At 47.3% G+C, this 20,302-nt stretch overlaps 1 protein-coding gene across 4 annotated transcripts in view; it reads right to left on the bottom strand.

Moving 5' to 3' along the window:
• The window catches only part of IGSF11 (immunoglobulin superfamily member 11), a 105,781-nt gene that overhangs the window by 61,270 nt on the left and 24,209 nt on the right, over positions 1 to 20,302 (bottom strand). The window contains exon 1 of one of the 4 annotated variants that reach the window (XM_042031775.1): positions 19,688 to 19,725. The exons of the other annotated variants lie outside the window; for them this stretch is intronic. Within the exon in view, the coding sequence (XP_041887709.1) occupies positions 19,688 to 19,712 (25 nt within the window). The 5' untranslated portion in view covers positions 19,713 to 19,725. Of the gene's footprint in view, positions 1 to 19,687; positions 19,726 to 20,302 lie in introns of those variants that run through there. 4 annotated transcript variants of the gene reach the window in all.

The following is a 20,302-nucleotide window of genomic DNA, read 5'->3' as shown; positions in this document are numbered from 1 at the left end:
TGTCTGCAAGCAGTCACAGAGCAGAGAATTATACCAGGCAAGCTGAAAAAAGATGTTGGAGGCAAACCTTCTGCTGTAAAGGTCTCATATTTATGGCCAGGCAGGTTACTGCAGGGGCATTTGAGCTGAGTCTCTCCGTGTTAGGATGATGAAGATGGGGAGGAGCTGCCCCGGGTAAGAACCACGGTAGAGCACGGTCACTACGTCACAGTGTTTGCCATGCTAGTACTGGTGTCACAGCCCTTGGGCAGCTGGTGTGAAAAACGGGAATGCAGTTAGGGGGATGTCCTGCAGGTTTGGAGAGAAAGGCAGGCAGCAGCAGGAGAACAAATCAGGTACAAGGTGAGGAATTTGTGTGCATTACGGATAGCATGGGCAGCTGCAAACTTGGTAAACACATTGTTTTGGAGATTATTGAGGTGAAATGCTTGCAATGGGAACCCATTCTAGGCAACATTTCCTGCCAACAAAACTCTGCAAATTCTATGGAAAGCATGCAAGCCACTGCAGAGGCAGGGCAGGGAAGGGGGTGGTGAATGTGTAAGCATGTGGATCAACTACATGTAACTATGTGTAGGCATTTGGATCAACCATATGAAGTTCAACAAGGGCAAGTGCCAGAGTCTGCACCTGGGATGGGGCAACCCTGGTTCTGTGCACAGACTGGAGAATGAGAGGCTGGAGAGAAGCTCTGCAGAAAGGGACCTGGGGGTCCTGGCTGATGGAGAGTTGAACTTGAATGAGCAGTGCCCTGGCAGCCAGGAGGGCCAGCTGTGTCCTGGGGGGCATCAGGCACAGCATCACCAGCCGGGCAAGGGAGGGGATTGTCCTGCTCTGCTCTGCACTGGGGCGGCCTCACCTCGAGTGCTGGGGGCAGCTTTGGGAGCCACAATATAAGAAAGACATTAAACTGTTAGAGAGGGTCCAAAGGAGGGCCACGAGGATGATGAAGGGTGTGGAGGGGAAGCTGTATGAGGAGTGGCTGATATCACTTGATTTGTTCAGCCTGGAGAAGAGGAGGAGACCTCACTGTGGTTTTCAATATCCTCAGGAGAGGAAGCAGAGAGTAAGCTACAGATCTCTTCATTCTAGTGACCAGTGACAGGACTCAAGGAAATGGCATAAAGCTGAGTCAGGGCAGGTTTAGTTTGGATATCAAGGAAAAGGTTTTTTCCCCCAGAGGGTGGTTGGGCACTGTAACAGGCTCCCCAGGGAAGTGGGCACAGCACCAAGCCTGACAGAGGTCAAGAAGCACTTGGACAACGCTCTCAGGCACAGGGTGTGACTCTTGGGGTGTCCTGTCCAGGGCCATGAGTTGGACTCGATGATTCCTGTGGGTCCCTTCTAGCTCAGCATAATCTGTGATTCTATGATTCTGTATACAGGAAGCAATCCCTAGTATAGTGAGTGTCCCAGTGTGTAGGGAGGCTTACTGGGAGGAGGGGGGGGGGTATAATTTCTACTAGTAAGAAAGCTGCAGCACAGCCATCACTAGAAGCACTCAAGTAAATGTTTCACCTGTCTGTCGGGAGAGTGATCCTGCTTTTTCTGCATGGGCACAATCATGGGACAACAAAGGACTAACACATTAGGTGTCTGTCATTGTGCCCTGTATGCTTCCAAGAGCACAGACAGGGTTTGCAAACCCCTCATAAGGAAATTCAAATCCTTCATGTACAAGATAAGGGAGAACCTCCCTACACTGTGACTGGTCTCTGCCACCCAAAAAGACAGGTCTGCCAATTTCAAGCCTAAACTGAAAAGCAGAGCACAAGCCCAACAGCATGATGGGCACACTGATTTGCCAGTGCACACCAAGCAGTACATACAAAAATCAACGCAGGCATGGTCTGAGGCTTTTCTATCTCCGGACAACTTAGCACCACCAGGGCTCCCCCACCAGGGCTCCCCCCATTTCACTGAGTACAGCTGCTCTCAGTAGCGTCTGGGGGCGTTGGGTGCTGCTAATGTCCGCCAAATCCTTCCCAGACCTTATCAAAGAGACATGAGGACTGACACCCCACCACATTTTGACAGCAGACAGATTTTACAGTGACAGTGTGGGGTAAAGTGTTACTGGAAAATGTAATATTTGCAACATGTCTCCACTGAAAAATCACAAGTGCTAGTGCTGTTTGTTTCCTCCTATATATATTTATATTTGTAAAGAACAAAAAAGATGTGGAGAAGAGGACAAAACATGTATGGTCTGAAGTAGTCCAGCTCTTGCTGTACAGGATAATTTACTACTAGAGGGTCTCTCCTCCAGGATTTTTCTGTCTGTATATATGCCCCCCAAAAAATCATGTTCTTACCATTGTCACTCATAAGCCAGACCAAAAAATGTAATTAGGAGTTCGCTTGATATTCTACCTACATTTCTTTCCTTGAGCTGTATCACATCATTCCTACTCATCCACCTCCTGCCACCCTTCTGATCGGCTCTGCTCAAGTTCACACCCTTCAAATTACAGGAAGACAGTTAGGTTTCCCCCCTTAATCACCAATTACCCATGATAAACACACTTAGATGCTTTAATCTTTCCTCACTCCTCGTCTCCCCTCCAGCACCCTAATCATTGTTGCTATTCTTTGAACTCCTTCTAACTTGCCTGCCTCTGTGCCAATGAGAAGTCTGGGGCTGAGCACCGAGGTGTGGGTGGGATCTGACCAAAGCTGCATGCTAATTTCATCATTAGGAAGATTAGGTGTCTCTGGCAGGATGCGGGTGTTCGTTCATTCGCACATCTCGATGCTCCTGGCGGGGCTGTCCTCCAGCCGGCTGCAGTTTCCTACTCCCACTATCATTTGTTGGTTTTATTTAACCAAGGGATTAAAAGCTTCCAGGACGGTAACTACAATGATCGTTTGAGTGCCATGTCCCCTGGCACGGGAGGTGCCTGCAGGGATGGGTCAGACAGTGCTCCCACACTCACAGCCTCTGCAGGGGATCTCCACCCACGGCAAGCTGAATCCAAGTGCAAAGGCACATGGCCCCAGTGCCGTGGCCACAGGCAGAAGAACCCCAGCGGGTGTATGGAGGAGCTTGGTGCCCTAGGAAACCTGGGGCACCGCCTTGCCATCGCTGGCCCTGCAAAGGAAGGCTGCCTGTGCACAAGTCCAATAGCACTATCCACAAACACAGCCTGAATCTAGGGCAGGAAAGGCAGCTAGGGATGCTCTGAAGTGGCAACTGCAATCTTTTACTGTCAAGGAAAATGTAGCATAAAAGCCACCCACACATGGCTGTAGAGTCACATTAGCTCTAGCATACCAAGCCAGAATGAAAAGAGTTTCTGGTGATACACGACTACAGTATGGAACTACGGCCTGTCACTGAACCACTGGTACAGAGCACAGGCTGGGAAGTGTCCTACAGGTAGATGACAAAAGTCATCTGGACAGAAACACTGGGATGTAATATTTTCAATTTGTTAGCTTTTTGCATACGTTCCAGGAACAGATTTCCATAAACAGAGATAAAGAGTCTTGCCTGGCTTGAGATGCAGACCTGAAAAGCCCTTCACGTTAGGAACAGGCAGTATTAATAATATATTAGACTTCTCTTCAGTACTGTTCTCACAGCTGAGTACATACATGACCCTACACAAGCTTCATCATCTCTTATCTCTGTGCCTTGGGGGCTTCAGAGTAATTTCAAACTTCTAAAGTCTTCCCCTCCACTTGCTCCAGTTTCTGTTGTTCCTCGAGAGCCGTCTGAATTTCACAACATCACCTGAGCAGTAGACAAGTAAAAATTGCCTCAGCCGTAGAGGAGAAATCTAGGTTAATTACGTTGATAACTTAACCCCGGGGCTAATCTCTAGTCCATTAAGGTAAGCAGATGGTCAGCTCACTGCAGGGAAGAGGAAGGGAGGACAGAGTAGCATCTCTCATTCACAACATGCAGGATCAGACGTGTCCCCGAGAGGATGGGCATTCCCAGCCTGCTCCCTTCCCCCACAGACAGGTTTTGTTTGCACCGTAGCTGGCAAGGTGATACGGAAAGGGGAGCACAGAACCACAAGCAGGTAAATAAAAAGCCCACACCAAGTGAGAGTTTTTATGATTCAAGTAAGCAGTGCACTGGCATAGATTGAAAACAGGGAGGGATAGGGAATGGCAAGCGCATACAGATGGGTCTTGCGGGCTGACATACCTGGAATGGGGTGGTTATACAAAATATCTAAGAACTACAGGTCAGACGCAATGTCATTGCAAGAATGGAGGAGAACATCTGCAAAATAGTCTCCTGACCAAAGCAGACACTGAAAGCCCTCCCAGGAGCACTGCTGCATGGGCAGTGTCACTTCCAAGGTGACAGGGAAGGAGGACCTTGTGGTCAGTGCTATGAATAGGTGTCCCAACTTCTGTCCTCAATTCTTTCAGTAATGAATGGATCAAGCAGCAGCAAGGCATTTTGTCTCGGTTTCTCCGTCTATAAAAAATTCCTCCTTATACCTTGCAGGGGGATTTTGTGAAGCTTAAATGCCTGTACAGTGTTTTTCATCCCTCAGAGGAAAAGGAACTGTGACATCTCACATCTCTCTTAGCAGTCACCCCATTTCTTCAGGAGAGAAACAGGGATGCCAGTAGCTGCTCTGCCTGCTTAAAAGCTCCCTGGCTTCCACTGAAATTGCAGAAGAATCTTTATTTGCTCTTCTCCGTATAAACAGCAAATCCCAGGAGAAGAACAGTTGATAGGTTTGTGTGCAAACAACTGCAGTGTATAGAAAGGACTCTTCAAATCAGCAATTTTGGGGATCATTCCTCAGGGCAAACCCATCCCTTCTAAGCTTAATCCTCCAACTACTGTAGCAAGTGACTTCCCAAACACTGACACTCTGACAGCCATCTGCTAGGACACTAAAGGTGTCCACAGCATGGGAATATCCAACCTTAGAGAGAAATAGAAATTGGGATCTTCAGCTTAACTGTTATTTTTAAAGGTATGGTTCAAGAGTAATGGTCATACTGGAAGGTTGCATTGTGATATTTGGGATTCCTGTGTGAACCACGGCGTGACTGTCAAGTTGCTAAGCTAATGTACAACGTCTACATTAAACAATTACACTTGAAGGTGATGGGACCAGCTGGTGCACATTAGAGCCATTTTACTTATTTAGGGGACACCCTGAGCAGCCTTCCCTTAAACATGCACTTGGAGGCAGGCTGCTCTTTGGGAAAAGCAGGGGTTATAAGCAGAAGGTGGCACCTGCAAAGCCATGGGTACATTTACCTGGAGTATTGCAGGCAGGAGCAAGCTGGGGTGAAGCTGCATCGCTGTGGTTGGTGTGCTGAGATGCAAGGGGCGTGAGCTCATACCTGGTGCTGCACTGAAGCAATGCCACGGCTTTCAGACCAGCGCTGGCTTTCATCCACAGGCTCAGACAGAAGGTCGAGTGAGCTTACTTCTGCCTGCAGTATCTCATGTAGGCATTGTCCACATCACCTCCCTGTGAGCCTGTAAATCCCCCACTTCTCATCTTTCCATTTCCCCCTCTCTGTTCCCTTTCCACAGTGCAGGTTCTTTTGGGAGGCAGGGACATATGACACTGAGTGGCAACTGAGCACCATTAACACAGGCACACAGAGGGATGGTTCACAAAAGGAAATTCTGCTTCCCTGAGGAAACTGCACACAGCTTCACCTCCCAGCAGCACCCTCCAGGCAGTCATCCTTTCTGCACTGCACCTCACGGAGCAGCAACAAAAGTGCAGCTTCTGTCAGAAAAATAAGTGCTACCGAAGGACCCCTTCTCACTGCTGAGATCTGCTGTCTCTGTGTGCACCCACACGCCCAGCCTTGCTCACCCAGATACATTTTAATGGCTCCCTATTCCTTCTGGTACTGCATAACCAACTAAGCTGTTCCTCTTCTGGTTCAAATTTCAACATTAATAAAACACATTCTAAAATAATGCCTACAACCAGCAGCACCAGCCAGCTCTTTATACAATACTGCTGGCTCATGACCGGCATGAGGAATCTCCCTGGGTCCTCCAACTGAGATGGTTCACTGCCTCCTTCCCCACCATCCCAGCCAGCACACTGACTTCTCCAGACTGAGGGACTCTGGGCATGTGCAGTGCCACTTGTCGTGGCAGCACTTCTGTAGGCAGGCAGGTGTCATAACCTCAGCTTCACTGGCAGATGCTTAAGCCACAGGTCCCTAAACACTCTTCCAGATACAACTGGGAAACGTCAAGAAAAAGCTAGCAGCACTCAGCCTGATAAAACTGGCATTACCATCAGTGGGGTAAGAGCAGGAAAGATGCCTTGTTGTGTTCCAGAGTCCTGCATGTATTTGTGGCACAAAGCCTGTTCCAGTGTATGGGTGACACCAGCAGCATCATGCACCAATTGCTCTGCACTGAGCCTTACCACCTCATTTTGTGTCCCCTGCGGAAAGAATGCCATTGGTGCTGGAAGAAGAGGCAAAGGAAGCATCTGACAATGGTAGGCATGCAGCACTGACAACATGGATGTTGGAAACAGTACATAGGAAGGAAGCGTTTTGTCTCACTCCTCAAAATATCTGGTCTTGTAAAAACACACAGGAAAGATCAATTTCTCCTTTGATTCCGGGAAGTCAGACTGATAATAAGCAAGTGCAGGACCCAGAACTTCTCCCACATGCACACCAGCAGTGAGAATGTTGTTTAGCAAAGACCAGACTAGAGGAGAAATAAGCAGTTGTGTTCTTCTCCCAGCACTAGTCCTGCTAAATCATGATTGCCTCCCCTCTACCCCTGCACATGGCATAGGAAAAAGACATCAAGACACAAAGCATAAATCCAGTTCTACCAATCCAGGATGCTCCAAGGTGGGCAGGTGTGACCCTGTAGGGCCCTGAGGAGGAGGGAAAAGACACCACATTTCAGCGGAACTTTACTCTCCTGAATCACTTGAAGGAGGAACCCTGCTTCGGATTCAGCCCAGGGCTGCATAGTGGTAATTTCTAATCCAGCAGCTGAAAGATTACAGAAAGTTGAAGAAGACAGATGGTGTGGCAAAGATGGAGAAGTCTTATTTCTTGGCTAGAGCCTGTACTTGCTGAGGTTAGGCCCAGGATTTCAGAAAGCTCCACCCTCTGTGTAAGCCGCCGCTTGCCCAGAGCCAGCCAGCCCAAACATACCAGTGAGTTGCTGGCTCAGTGTGGGAGTAGCAGAGGCTGCTGGCAGGAAGGTTTGCAGATGGCCTGCAAGGAAGAGGGATCCCTCCTCTGCACAGCCTCACAGGGCTTTTGGTTTTGGACGAGACAGGGAATGAAGACATTTTACATCCATCCAGCACGTTGCAGAGACATGAGCACAACCCCCATTGATTCACACACTGACTCCTTTCACTACAAGCAACAGCCACCCTTCCCAGCTTTATGTGTTGGAAAAGGAGGCACCCAAATTTTGCAGCAAGTCAGCATAAGAGCCTGGGACAAAGTGATGGAGGCTGCCCTGGCTCCCTGCAGCTGGCTCTGCTCTCCTTCAGGAGCACCCACACCCACCTCACTCCGCCCCTGCCCTCAGCCCAGCTGCAGCACAGTGGTGGCACAGAGAAAGTTCATGTGCCAGCCAACAACAGACTTGTTCCCAGCAGGGCTGCAGGAGAAGGATGCTTTGGTCTTTGCATTTTTGTTTTTGTGGATCTGCAATTGAGGCCTAGGTGAAAATTCATGTATCAATGGGTTTTTTTACACCTGCTCTTTTATCTGTTTTTAAGGTACATAAGAAATATTAAGTCTCAGCTTCTTATTTTTTGCCAAAGACATCTCCAGTGAGCTAATGAAATAGTCACATCACAACCAACAGAATAGAAGCCTGAGCAAGGAAACCTAAAGAAACATTGAAAACTCACCTTCTGCTTTATGTTAACACTTAGTAAAACCAGTTGCCTGACAAATGCTATGCGAAATGGCTCTTTTCTTGAAAGTCAATGTAATTTTCAGGCAAGGATGAAGAAACTTCATGATACACTTTTTCAATCTTCCAGAAACCCTCCAGGAAAACCTGGGAGACAACTTCCTGATATTTCTCACGTAACAAGTAAAGAAAAAACCCAACATACTCCAGGAGATTTCAGGCACCCATGGATAACGGCACAGGCATCAGCAGCACTGCAGTAAGATCCATAAACCAGCAATGGATCAGTGAAACATGCAGAAGTCTGACAAAAGAAACTTCTCTGCTTCTAATGGCAGCATATATTTCTTTTTATGGGACACCTTTTAAACAAGGCAAAGTGAATAAACCTGAGTCATGGCACCCAGTTCTGCCCTTGGTTTTCTGCAGGCTGCATGGACCTTGGCAAAACCTCTCCCATTCCTACCCCCTAGTCTTTCTTGCCTCCTTCCAAACAAGGATCTCGGGGACATTTTTGATGCCTGAAGATGAAGATTCATTTTGACAGATCCAGGAGGAATAAGTGGCACTCCCCAGTTTTGCCCTGGCATAGCCAGGACAGAAGTTCCCCTTCCTGCCTGCTGCGTGAGGTTGCCAGTCACATCCAGGACAAGGGTGACACAGGCTTCTTGCACAACTCCAACCATTGCAAACTGAACATGCATCCATGCCCTTGATTTAATAAATAAAACATTAGAGAGGCCACACAGAGCTCCCTGCCCCACTTTCAAAAAAAAAAAAAAACAAAACAAAACAAAAACAACCACCCGAAACTTAAAGCTCAGTGGACCAAAGTCCAAGTGCTGAATCTGAGCATGGTCTGAGGGCAGACAGTGCTTTATACCTCCATCTTCTGCTTCATTGGAATGTGCTGAGGGCGTTATTTACAGCAGAGGCATTGTTGCACAGCAGTCACTCTTTCTTTGGAAGCTGTGGAGGCTGCAGGAATAATGAGATAATTATCCCCAGCAGAGGTGGGAATGAGACTGCCTTTGTCCCCTGCTCCAGACTGCTCAAGCTTGGATGGTTTTGTTCTACCAGCAGAGCCACCTTAGCAGAGGCTCCCAGGACATTTTGGCTGAGGCAGCACCCAGTTGCTCACGCGGGGGCACAAAGACCCTGGATCTCCCCACACAGCACAAATTCTTCGCCTGGGAAATTTCAGCCCACGGAGAGCCCAGCACATCCCCACTCCCCACAAAACACACGCTGTGCCCTACTTGGGCGAGGATCGTCGGGAAATGCAGACAGCAGATGGGAGGGAATTAAACTCAGATTGAGGAGAGACTCAGGCCCCCCAGAACTGAGACTTATTCGTGGCAACACATAGCTGAAAAGCACTTAGATGTCAGCAGTCCTTGTTAATTCACCACAGGGTATTATCCAAGCTTGTTACAAGATTGATGTTCAGTGTGCTACAATCGTTTAACAGTTACCCCCAGCACTTGGCCTGGATAGGGATGCAAAATCTAGTAGCCAGAAGTTGTTTCTCTTCCTTGCTTGATCATTTTGCTGATCTCTTGGCCTGAGCATAATGGATCAGATTAGAAGGCTTTCTTTCTTTTTTTTTCTTTTGGCTTCTTAGTCTCCTTAAACTAGATTCACACTTCCGTGGGCCACTTGTCATCACTGCCAGGAGCATTAATTAGAGCCGATAAGAACCTGCATGACCTGCTGTGGCACAGAAATGTCATCGTGGAGGAGCAGCTTGAACCAGGAGCTCGACAGAGCAGCCGCCCTTCCTTATGACCCAACACATACAATAGCTCCACATGCATTGAGGCAGTATGGAGCTCACTGGGAAGCAAGAGAAAGGTTGTGCAGTTGCCAAATCTGACAGCAAAAGTGCAGCTGAAAGTCCTTAATGTAAAGTTACAGGCTGCACTGCTTCGCCTGCGGGTGGACTAGATGGGCCCTTCCACCTTAATTATTTTCACCAACCTAAATTTCAGGGAAGACAAAGGACTGCAGGCTTCATAGACAGCAAAGCCACCATCATTAGGTAACACCTTGATGCAATATTCCTCTTATTTCAGGTAGCATGAGGGCTCGCTGCTCTCATACGGCTGAGAAGCTCGGCAGCAGCAGCAGCAGCAGCTACACCTCATGCTTGGCAAAGCTCTCAGTTGCAAGACTATTTGCAATGGATGGCAAATCACCATCCCTGTAGCGATCCTTTCCCCCCACCACATCTTCTGGCTTTCACCAATCCCCAGCTCAGAGGAGCCCCTGTGGGCCTGACAGCTCCCTGTGGACAAGCACAACAGAGCCAGTCATCCCAGGGCCACACACAACAGTTGCATTTACAGGGACTGTGCCCATGACTTGTTGAAGCTATTTCAGCTGGAAAACAAAAACCCTTTTTCTGTTCCCCCTTGTTTTAAAGTGGGCATCAGGCACACGAGAATGATGCTGGCTTTGCACACAGCTGTGGCACCCACAGCCTGCACCACTGGCAGCAGGACAACTGCCCACTGGGAGACCCACTGCAGCCAGCACTGAGCTCCGGAGGCACACGCCCCATTCACATCCTCAGCTGGCCAGAAAAGGGCAACTGTCCTTGAGGGCTCTCACCTGCTCACCAGGGAAAGCCACCAGGCACCAAGGTCCGGTGCCTCCCTTTTCTGGGGCAGCAGAGGTAGGCAAATGAGGAGGGACTCTGCAGGGCAATGAAAGGGAAGAAGAAGCTAAATATTTTTGGCAAATGGAGAACACAAGCTGAAAAAAAAATGGACAAAGTGCATAGATGATTCTATGAAACTGATTTAAAAAGAAGAGGCAGGTCTACTAGGTCAGAATTACTTCCCCCTGTACACCCAGGTTTCTCTTTTTGTCTCTTCCAAAGCAACTGAAAAAGAAAATAAAATCAGTTCCTTATGATATCCAGGTGGTAATTAGTTCATGAAGGAAAGAGGCATCGATTTTATGTATGCCAGGGACAAAACAGGAGTTGAAACTCATAGCTCTGTTTCTATTCCTCTTTCCACTTCCTCTCTGTCAGCAGCCAAAGTCTAGGTAGAAGAACAGCCCACACATCCCTTTCCCAGCCTGCCTTTTGTCTCTTTCAAGATAGGTGAGAGCCATCAGCCTTCCAGCTTGATTCCAGCAGGAAAATCCAGCCCCTCTGCCAGGAAAGGGTTGGCTGGGATGTCCCTTCCTCACCAAAACCCTCAGCCACCCCAACCTACAGCCGTGCTAGCCCTGTGAAGCCAGGCTGCTGACCTTTTTCCTAGCACAAGCATCTCCACGTATTTCAAGAGGGGATTGTTGTTTTCTCATGGGTCACATGTTTAAGAACATTGTATTTGGAGCTTGGATAGAAAGGAGTCATTTAGCCAGATCTTTTATTCCCTCTCTCACCCACATGTACACACTTGCCACTCCCCTAGCTGTCTGTGCACACACACACACCACACATGCCTTTTGGCTGCCTCCCATCACACTGGGTTTTATTAAACACCCTGGAGGCTTGTTTCTAAATGCAGATTATTGATAGATTTTTGTTTGGGTTTTTTTGTTTTGTTTTGGTTTTTTGGTTTTTTTAATACCCTGAGTGCTGCAATTATGAACTAAATGAGGTAAAAAACAAAATTCAGAGGGTAGAGAGGGAGGGAAGTGGAGCACAGGAGCCCTCAGATCTGAGCAGCTTGAGAACGCAGGCTACAGTTGAAGTAGGATGCAGGAAAACTTGGTGGCAGTCCCCAAGGAAGCCTGATCCCCACCACAGACTGCAAGCAACCTGCCAGCCCTTGGATGAATTGCATCCCAGTCACTAGGAAGGAGGACAGAAAACACCATATAATTGCTGGCAGTCTTGCAACAGGTATTTCAATATGGAAATGTCCCACAAAGAGTAACTTCCCCCTCCTCCAGGTGCCCTGTGCCCCTGACAGCACCCAAAGCTGTAACTGCAGAGTGACCAGGGACAGGAAGGTACATAAGGCACTCCACTGACACCCTGCAAGGTCCTGCCTTCACCATCTGGAGGAACTTCTTAGGCAAAAGTGCCCAGAAATTTGAAAAAGTAAAATGTGCCCTAAAGTACTGAGAAGGGGAAAAAAACCCAACCGGATTGCAGCAGATCTGCCATGCTGATCAGAGAGAGAAATGCCCTCCTGACCCTAGAGATGACTAACAGACAGTCTGAAACATGAGATTAAAGCATGTGCAAGAAAGGCTAAGCTTATGACCATTGTCCAGGTAAACTGAGAAAGCCTCGAAGGAAATCCCTCCAGGGATGCCAGCACTCAGGCTGGAAAGATCCTTTCAACTCCAGTTGGTGCAGGCTTTCCTGTCCAACTGAGGCTCTAGTTTCCAAGACATCTAGTGCAAATGACACAGTGAGATGAATTGGGTGTATTATTTACTCCATAAACTCGCCCAGGTTTGATGCTGGCTGCTCATCTTCATGCTGGATCCAAATCCAATGCCCTTTCTGTGCCAACACTGAAACAAGAGAAAGGTTTTACTTTGTGAGAAGGCAGGAAAAAGGAATCACAATAAACCACATGTCACTGCTGAATATCTCGGGGAGAACTCACATCATCCCTGAAAAACAGAGGAACAAGGATACTGGGATAAGGGAGAAAGGGAGAAACTCCAGCCTAATTTTGCAGTGCTGGATATTAGTGTAGCAAGAAAAGCATTTCATTCCCATGCAGCAGCTGCTGCTGCTGCTGCACGGGCCAGGAGGGCAGGTGAGGGAGAAGCTGTAGGTTGGAGTGATCAAGACATCATGCAATGAATGCTGAGTCTGAATGCTGCAAACAAAGGGAGACTGCCAGGAGTCTGGCCGTGCTCTGCCCATCCTGTGACTCCACAAGGGTGACTCCACATGCTCCCCCAGCTTGCCCTAGCTTGTAGCACACTTGGCCCACCTCCTGGGTTTGCTGCCAGGCTTAACTCAGCATCTGCAATGGCCCATGACGAAAAGCACTGTCTAAAGCAGTGCAAAGCACTGCATACACTGGTCTTTGACAACACTTGCCAACTGTTTTGCTGCATCACAGGGCAGACAAAGGCTCACCACACACAGCATTGGGAGTCAGGCTCAGCCTGGTCCAGCACCCATGACAACAAAAGCCCCGTGCCTGAGTTGACACTGGACTTAGTGACACACCATACACTCCAGTTTCCTAGCTTTTGCTAGGAAAATTATCCTGAATTTAGTTCTGTTGGTTAGAGCCTGGCCCTAAATAAACCCAAAATGCCAAGGCTGTGGATTCAATCCCTGTATGGGTCATTCACATAAGAGCTGGACTTCATGATCCTTGTGGGTCCCTTCCAACTCAGAATATTCTGTGATTCTCATAGCAGACTGCACCTTATCCTCAGACAGCTTTCCTATTCCTCCCACTCCTCCAGAGAACACGCCTCTGCCGTTCCAAGTTCTATGCCTTGAAACAAGAGGGATGGCTTTGTTGAGCACAGGCACAAGCCAGAAGCAGCACTGACCCATGGTATGGGCTGAGCAGCACCTGCAGGACCTGTGCCAGAGGGAACATCTCATCTTACCCCTCCAGGGAGGGGTAAGGATCTCTCATTGCCATTGGGGCTGCCCAGGGGATTAGCCCACAGTTGTTCCTTTTTGATGAGCAAGGAGGCAGGCATATGAGCCCAGCTCTGTGTATGGTACTCTCCATCAATCAAAGGGATGAAAGTTGCAGCAATCAAGGCTAGAAAGTGCCTCAGCTGAGCTGAGCTATAACTGGTAACTACAAAACTCAGCAACATTCCTGCTCTGTGGTCCTGTACAGGCTCAGAGATATTCAGCTTTACACACCCACCCCCATCCCAAATACTCAAGGAATCCCTGAGTAGCAGGACTGAAGCCTAGATTCCTGCAGCCTGCTGGCTTGGATTTTCTTATGCCTAATACTCTACCTAAATTCACATTATAGACCTCCTTTTCCTCAGTAGGGCTTCCTTTCTTAATCTGGCTGTATGATTTGATGACTTCAAAAATACTGCAAATGCAGTATTTTGGAGACTCCTGTCAAACAGGGCTAAAAGTGGCAACAAGGTGCAAAGCTATAAGGATGAAGTAGACAGTGCAACTTCGCAATCCTTTCCTCAAAGTAAAACTGGGGAAAAAAGGGATCCTGCAAGTTCACTGCTTAGTTACTGCACCAATAAAACCCTAGAGCCTCAAATCCTGTCTGGAAAGTTTGGGCTAAATAGCAATATCTATTCTCGGCCTAATTTGGGCAATAGATTTTTCATGACTTTGAAATATGTTACACATTTGAAATGAATTAAGAGACTATTGATATCCTTTTTCTATCTGACTTAATTCTTTCCTGCCCATTCCAGGATACACACGACCATCAGGAGGTGGGAGTGGAGGCGAAAATGAAAGTGCTGCAGTGGCAATCCAGAGTACTGTTCCTCACCAAAGGGACAAGCCAAGGTTTAGGCTGGTGCCTGGGCTGTAATTAGAAGGTCAGAGATAGACACATCCATGCCTGATTCAACAGGGGTGGAGAGCAACCTCACATCATGGCACAAGGACATCACCCCATGGGCACCAGTGGGGAAAAAGGGACAACCTCCTGGAAGGGAGCTTCAGCCCAAGCACTCACATCACCCTTTTCCCCTCTGGAAATCAGGTCTTACAGCACAGGCACCACAACCCTGTTGCTGTGTAGGCATGGGAGCCAGAGGTGAAGGCAAAGAGCAGCAACTATTTCAGGTTACATGAACCCATCTCCACCAAATAGGATTACCAGACACAATCCAATTGGCCAAGGTGGGTCACACCGCTGAAAATAGTTTTGTACTCTTGCCCTCTTAGCTGGTAAATAGCTTTCAGCCCCCAAAAGTGCTGAGTTGTGCTATGCATTGGTGGAAACAGCTTGCACAAAAGTGAGACGGCTTGAGGACAAGGAAGGGGAAACCTGGGCACTGGGTGAAATGCTGCTGTGGCATATTCACGTCAAAAGGACACCCTGAAAGGAGCCATGGGAAAAAAATAAAAAAAGACAAAAACCAAAATAAATGAACACATACCCCCCCCACAACAAATGAGTTTGAAGTTGCAAACCACTCAGTTTAATCCATGCTTTCTATTTATGTATATCTCGTACACAAAGCCTGAATAGTTAATGTGGGACTAGAAACACAGGAAGCAGCATAGAACAGAATCTACTGGCACACAGAGCTTGGTCCTCTTAATACAATCCCCTTCACAGACAGATCGAGACTCATCTTAAAGCCTGTCTGGGCATTTTGCTCCCGTTGTTCTGCTTGGAAGCTGCTTTCCAAACTTCCCCCACCTAACAGTACGAAACTGTGTTGCAATTCCTAGACTAAATTATCACAATTGATTTATAGGGGCCTGTACCATTGCAAACGCCTTCCCTTAGCCTTAAAAACTCTTCCCTTTTCACACTGTTTGGCTTCTAACATATTTACAGAGCACTCTCATACTCCCCATACCATTTTCCTCTGGCTAAACAGTTCAAGCGCTTCTAATCTCCCCTTGTAGGACAAGCTTTCCATTGCCTCATCATCCTGGCAGGCTTGCTTCAGCACAAGTGCAGCTTCTGCTTAGCAAGATGATCTAAGAGCAAGTCCCTCTGCTCAAAGGAGAAGTCAAGGTTTTGAGAGGCTTCTTCTTTGTTGTTGTTGATCCAGGGTTTGTTTTTTTTTTTTGGTTGGCTTGTTTGTTGGTTGTTTGTTTTAAACAAACGTTCTCCCTTTGTTTTGGTCACTAGATTTTTCAATGTCAACATTTTAGCCTTCTCTGATCCCAAGGGAGTTGCATTCTTCAAGACTTTCTAAAGCTCTCTGCACTCAGCCATCAGGACAGCCCCAGTACAGCCCATCAGTTGATCTCTCCACACCATGGGCAGTGAGATGATATGAAGGAGGAGCTGAGGCTGGAACAACTTAATTTCTGCCCTCTGGCACAGGCAATTCAAACAGGAATGACATCCTAGCAGTCAGCACAAGGCAAAAGAAAAGCACGCTCACAGCAACCCTGAACAGGAGCCTTTATCCCACCAAACTCACCAGGATGGAGAAGTGAGTGGGGCGAAGCAGGGCTGTCTTCTTCCTCCTGCCCCTGCTCTGCCTAGCACTTACAGGATGCTCACGGCACATGCTCACTCCCTCCTGCTCCATTTCCATTAGCACGGGATGATGCAACTAGACTTTTACTGCAATTTGCTGAGGAACACTGCTGTCCAAACTGATGAAACAGCAATTCAGCAGAGGACGCAGGAGGCACTTTAGAGAAGTGGCAGGGACACCAGACAAGCTTTCACCACATTTATCAAAGTGCCTGCAGTTTCATTTCAAGGTGGTAGCGACAGTTATAAATAATGAGAAGAGCTACTCTGCATCTAGAGCATTTTAATAAATAAAATTGTAAAAAAGAAGCCTAAACAGCACAGTTAGTTCTGCTTCTGCAACCTCTTATGTTTTCCAGCAATATGTATATATATATCTCAGTGATTCTCTCCTTTGTAGTCCCTGACAGCACAAGTCCCCCTGGGTGATGCACCTTTAGCACAGACACGATCTTTCATATGCAGAGTGCATGCTACTGCACTTTTACTGGCAAATGCAGAGCTCTGTATTTGTGTGTGTGCACACTTGTGCGTGCACTTGTATATGATTTCACTGAGAGCTGCTTGCTCAGCCTTCAGGCACAGAATAAACCAGACCAGGCATTTTCTGCACACTCTTAAGTTTATGCATATTCTCTTCCTTCCAATCACTACTGGTTTTGAGGATGGCATTTTTTGGGGAGGATCCATTGCCTATTTTGTCATCCAGTTTTAACTCTTTGTGAAGAATGGCAAAGAAAAAAGCAGGAAAATACCTCCTGAAACACAGCTCAGCCAATGTCCCCCCTTCCTGTCTGGCAGTATCCCCACTGCCTTGCTCATGAGGCAGTTTAAAGGACAGATGACACAATGTTTAGCAGTCTTCCAACACAGGCTCAGAGGACAACATGAAGCCCACTCAGAGCATCAAAGCAACCTTTCCAATACCATGTTTCCTCACACGCTGTTCAAACACAGCCTGACCTCGTAGGACAGCGGGACCACCACACAAGTAGACACAGCAGCACACACACACTGCCCACACCACATCCCACTCTGCGAGGATTCGCTGCCAAAGCACTCACACATCATCTAGAGGTCCAGCACAGTTCTGGTGGTGCAGCCTGTGACCAGGCTCAGTGGAGGTGCCCACTGCAAGTGCTGTGCTTTATTCAGCCTTTGCAAGTCTCAGAGAGCTCGGTCTCTGCTGCACACCCTGCGGCTCCTGCCCTTTCCTGCCCAGCTTGAGTGATGCCCACCGTATGGCACGGTAAGTATGTCCCCTCTGTTAATATAATTCACAGCCTAATTAAACCCCTGTGGAAAGGAGGCATTTTCTTTGTGACTTGCTGCGAGTTCTCTGCACAGACTTGTTAAGATGCAGCAGTGGCTGCTGCCAGAGCATCCTCTCTGCAAAAGAGACAGGAAAGTGCTGTGGGGAAGGAAATGGCTTCTGCTGGAAAAATTGACTTCATTGATGCATACTTAGAAGTGCCAGTCCTCTGGAGCTTCCCAGTCCCCCCTTCAGGATGGCAGGCAGAGTGAGCTGGGAGCCAGCCTGCAGTATCTGCTGCCAGGGTCCTGGGAGTGCTGGAGAAATACACCGGCTGTGCCAGTGGGAACCCACCTCTCCTTCCCAGGCTGCTCAAACATACCTGAATCTGAAAGAAACAGCACACTGTTATCAAAATCATGAAACCCTAACAGGCGTAAGCTGCCCTCCCCTCACCACCTACTCACAATGCTGGTCACTGCAGGTCATGCAGTAAAGTGAAAGAGGAACAAACAGCTCCCTGAGCCCTGTTTCTTTATGGATGTAAAAGGGACAAAAAACCCCAAAAGCCCACAGAATGGAGCAAACTGGATACCAATGTCACAAAAAATAATAATAAAAAAAATTTAAAAGGGAGGAAAAGTAAATAACCCGAAGTCAAAGTACCCAAGTATCACTGTGCAGCTGAAGAGTCTGCTCATCTTGGGAAGGGTTTCTTTTCTTAGTGAATGTGTCCTGCTGAATTGAGAAGGGATGAGAGTGAAGAGATGCTCACTTCCCAGCAGAAGAAGTGTAAATTCAAAGTTCTAAGAATTCAGAATGCAGCTGTCAAGAGAAAACACTGAGCTGTTTCTAGGACCATATTTATAGCTGGATTTAGAGGGGTTTATATTTAGGGAAACTGTTGGGTTTGGTTTTTCTTGCGGGGCAACTTCTGCATTTCCTTTTACTTAATTGAGAGTCACCCAAGTCACCCAGGTGACAACCATGTGTAGATGCTTTCATAAAACTAAAATGCAACAAGTTGAACTGAGCTATCCTCAGTCTCATAGCTAAGGACTCCTAATCTGGAAATGAAATGGTGAAGGTTCTCATAGCAACATCATCTCAGAGTTTTACATGCTCAATATCCAGCAAAACAGTCTTCTAAAAATAAATTAAAAAAAAAAAAAACCACAAAGAAATATTCACACTGAAATTATAGTCTTCTCCAAGTGCAAAAACGACAAGATATTATTTCCTAAATGTCACAATTTAGGAACCTATTCATCCGAGACATTAATATTACAGTAACACAAGCATCTGTATTTTTGTCTTCTTGAGTTCCCAACAAACTCCACTGATGAAAAGAAAAAAAAAAAAGAAAGAAAAAAAGAAAGATGATCAGCTCGGTTACATATTATCTCTTACACACAACCAGAGCTGCTCACTCAAAACAAGTTCCAGAAGCTGCACCAGTGTAAACTCTGTAAGTGGGAGTGCAGCTTTCAAAAGGTATCTGGTAAGAAGGTCCCCTGCTGCAGAATCTATACACCCCAAAAATACAAAGATTTCAACAATTTGTTCACTGTGTTAAAACTTGCCTGAAGTTTCCACACTGAAAATTGTCACGGGAGCCCAAGAATTCCAGTGGGACTCAAACTTATTTTTCTCCAGGCGCCTTGCGCTTCATTATTTGGTAATATTAATATAAGGTCTGATCCTGCTGAGCTCTTAGCATCCCTAGTGCTCCCTAAGGAAGTCCACGGAAGCTGCCAGCTATCACAGCTCCACTGGAGTGCTGAGCATAAGGAGCACTCCAGCCCTTATAGCCTCGAACAGCACCAAGTGCTGAGCTGCCTCAGAGCATGCTGCCACTAGCACTCATTTGGAAACGTTTTTTAATCAGTTTGTTTTCTATCCCTTTCTTCTTCCTCATGGCAAAGAGCAAGAAGTGCTCTAATAAAGAAATAGTGGCTGAGTTTCCACATTAATTTCCATCCTTTTATATTACAAATAACTCCTCCCAAAAGTTCAAAATAAAGGCACCATCCTTCACACTGCCACTCAGGGCACCAACCCCCACAGCCCAGGAAATGGGGAATGCTGGATTTCCAGTGCTTCTGCTGGCAGCAGAGAAACAGTCTCTGATCTGCTCCAAGCCTCCACCACCAACCTGAATGAGCCCTACATTTCTTGCAGGATTCAGAGCCACCCCTGCACACCAGACTTATTGGACTGCCAGGATGAGATGGAAGCTGAGGGGGTGAAGGTAAGACCACCAGACCCCTGCGTATGCTCCAGCATTTGTGTGCTGCAGAAGGGTGTAGTTCATTTGAATTAGGGTCTTCATCCAAAAAAGGGAAATCAGGACTGCAGGAACTCAGCACCCAAGCAACAAATGAACATTACTCAGTGGAAGAACCAAGAAAGCTAAAAAGAGGTGCAGCTAAATTAAAATTTTAAGTTACTAAAAGCAAACATTACCTTTACTTCTGAGCAATTTACCCATACACACGGGAGAGAAAGGTTTCTCCTTCGTGTCTGCTGTGAACTAGCGATTTAACACATTGTAACCGGTTTTAGTGGGCTTTGTTTGCTGCCAGCCTTGGCAGAGGTCTGCCTGGCCTCATCACTGTCCCCACGCTCCAGCTGGCTCTTCCTACAGCAGCAGAGAGGGAAGCCTGCTCTGCTGCTGCCCCTTCTGTGCCTGCTCCACTGAATTTAAATGTCATCAGTGTGACACTGTTTGGGGAAGAACACAAACAAGCCTGGAATCCCTTACCTCTGCCCACAGAGGGAAAAAAAAACAAAAATCAAAAACTGATTCACAAAAGCAGCAGCCACAGTCAGCCTGGGACATCACAATGTCTGGATCTCCTTCATGGCTTGCTGGTTGGGGTTTCTCATGCCACCATGGGCTCCTGGATGCTAAAAGCAGCAGGAGAAGTAGTCAAGTTATTCCACACCTCACTGGGAAGTGAAGCTTCCCCATGGTGGAGACCAATCTATCATGACACTTACACCAGCATCTTTCCGAAGGAAAACTCAAAAAAATTAGCAGAGGGCTGTCAGCCCTCATCCACATTTGACTGTAGTAAT

The sequence above is a fragment of the Corvus kubaryi genome, unplaced genomic scaffold, assembly GCF_017639235.1.
Source record: "Corvus kubaryi isolate FWS band 111438036 unplaced genomic scaffold, C.kubaryi_AGA036_p1.0 37341, whole genome shotgun sequence".
Taxonomy (NCBI): Eukaryota; Metazoa; Chordata; class Aves; order Passeriformes; family Corvidae; genus Corvus; species Corvus kubaryi.
Note: the sequence above shows the minus strand (reverse complement) of the source record. Positions and strands in the feature narration are given on the sequence as shown.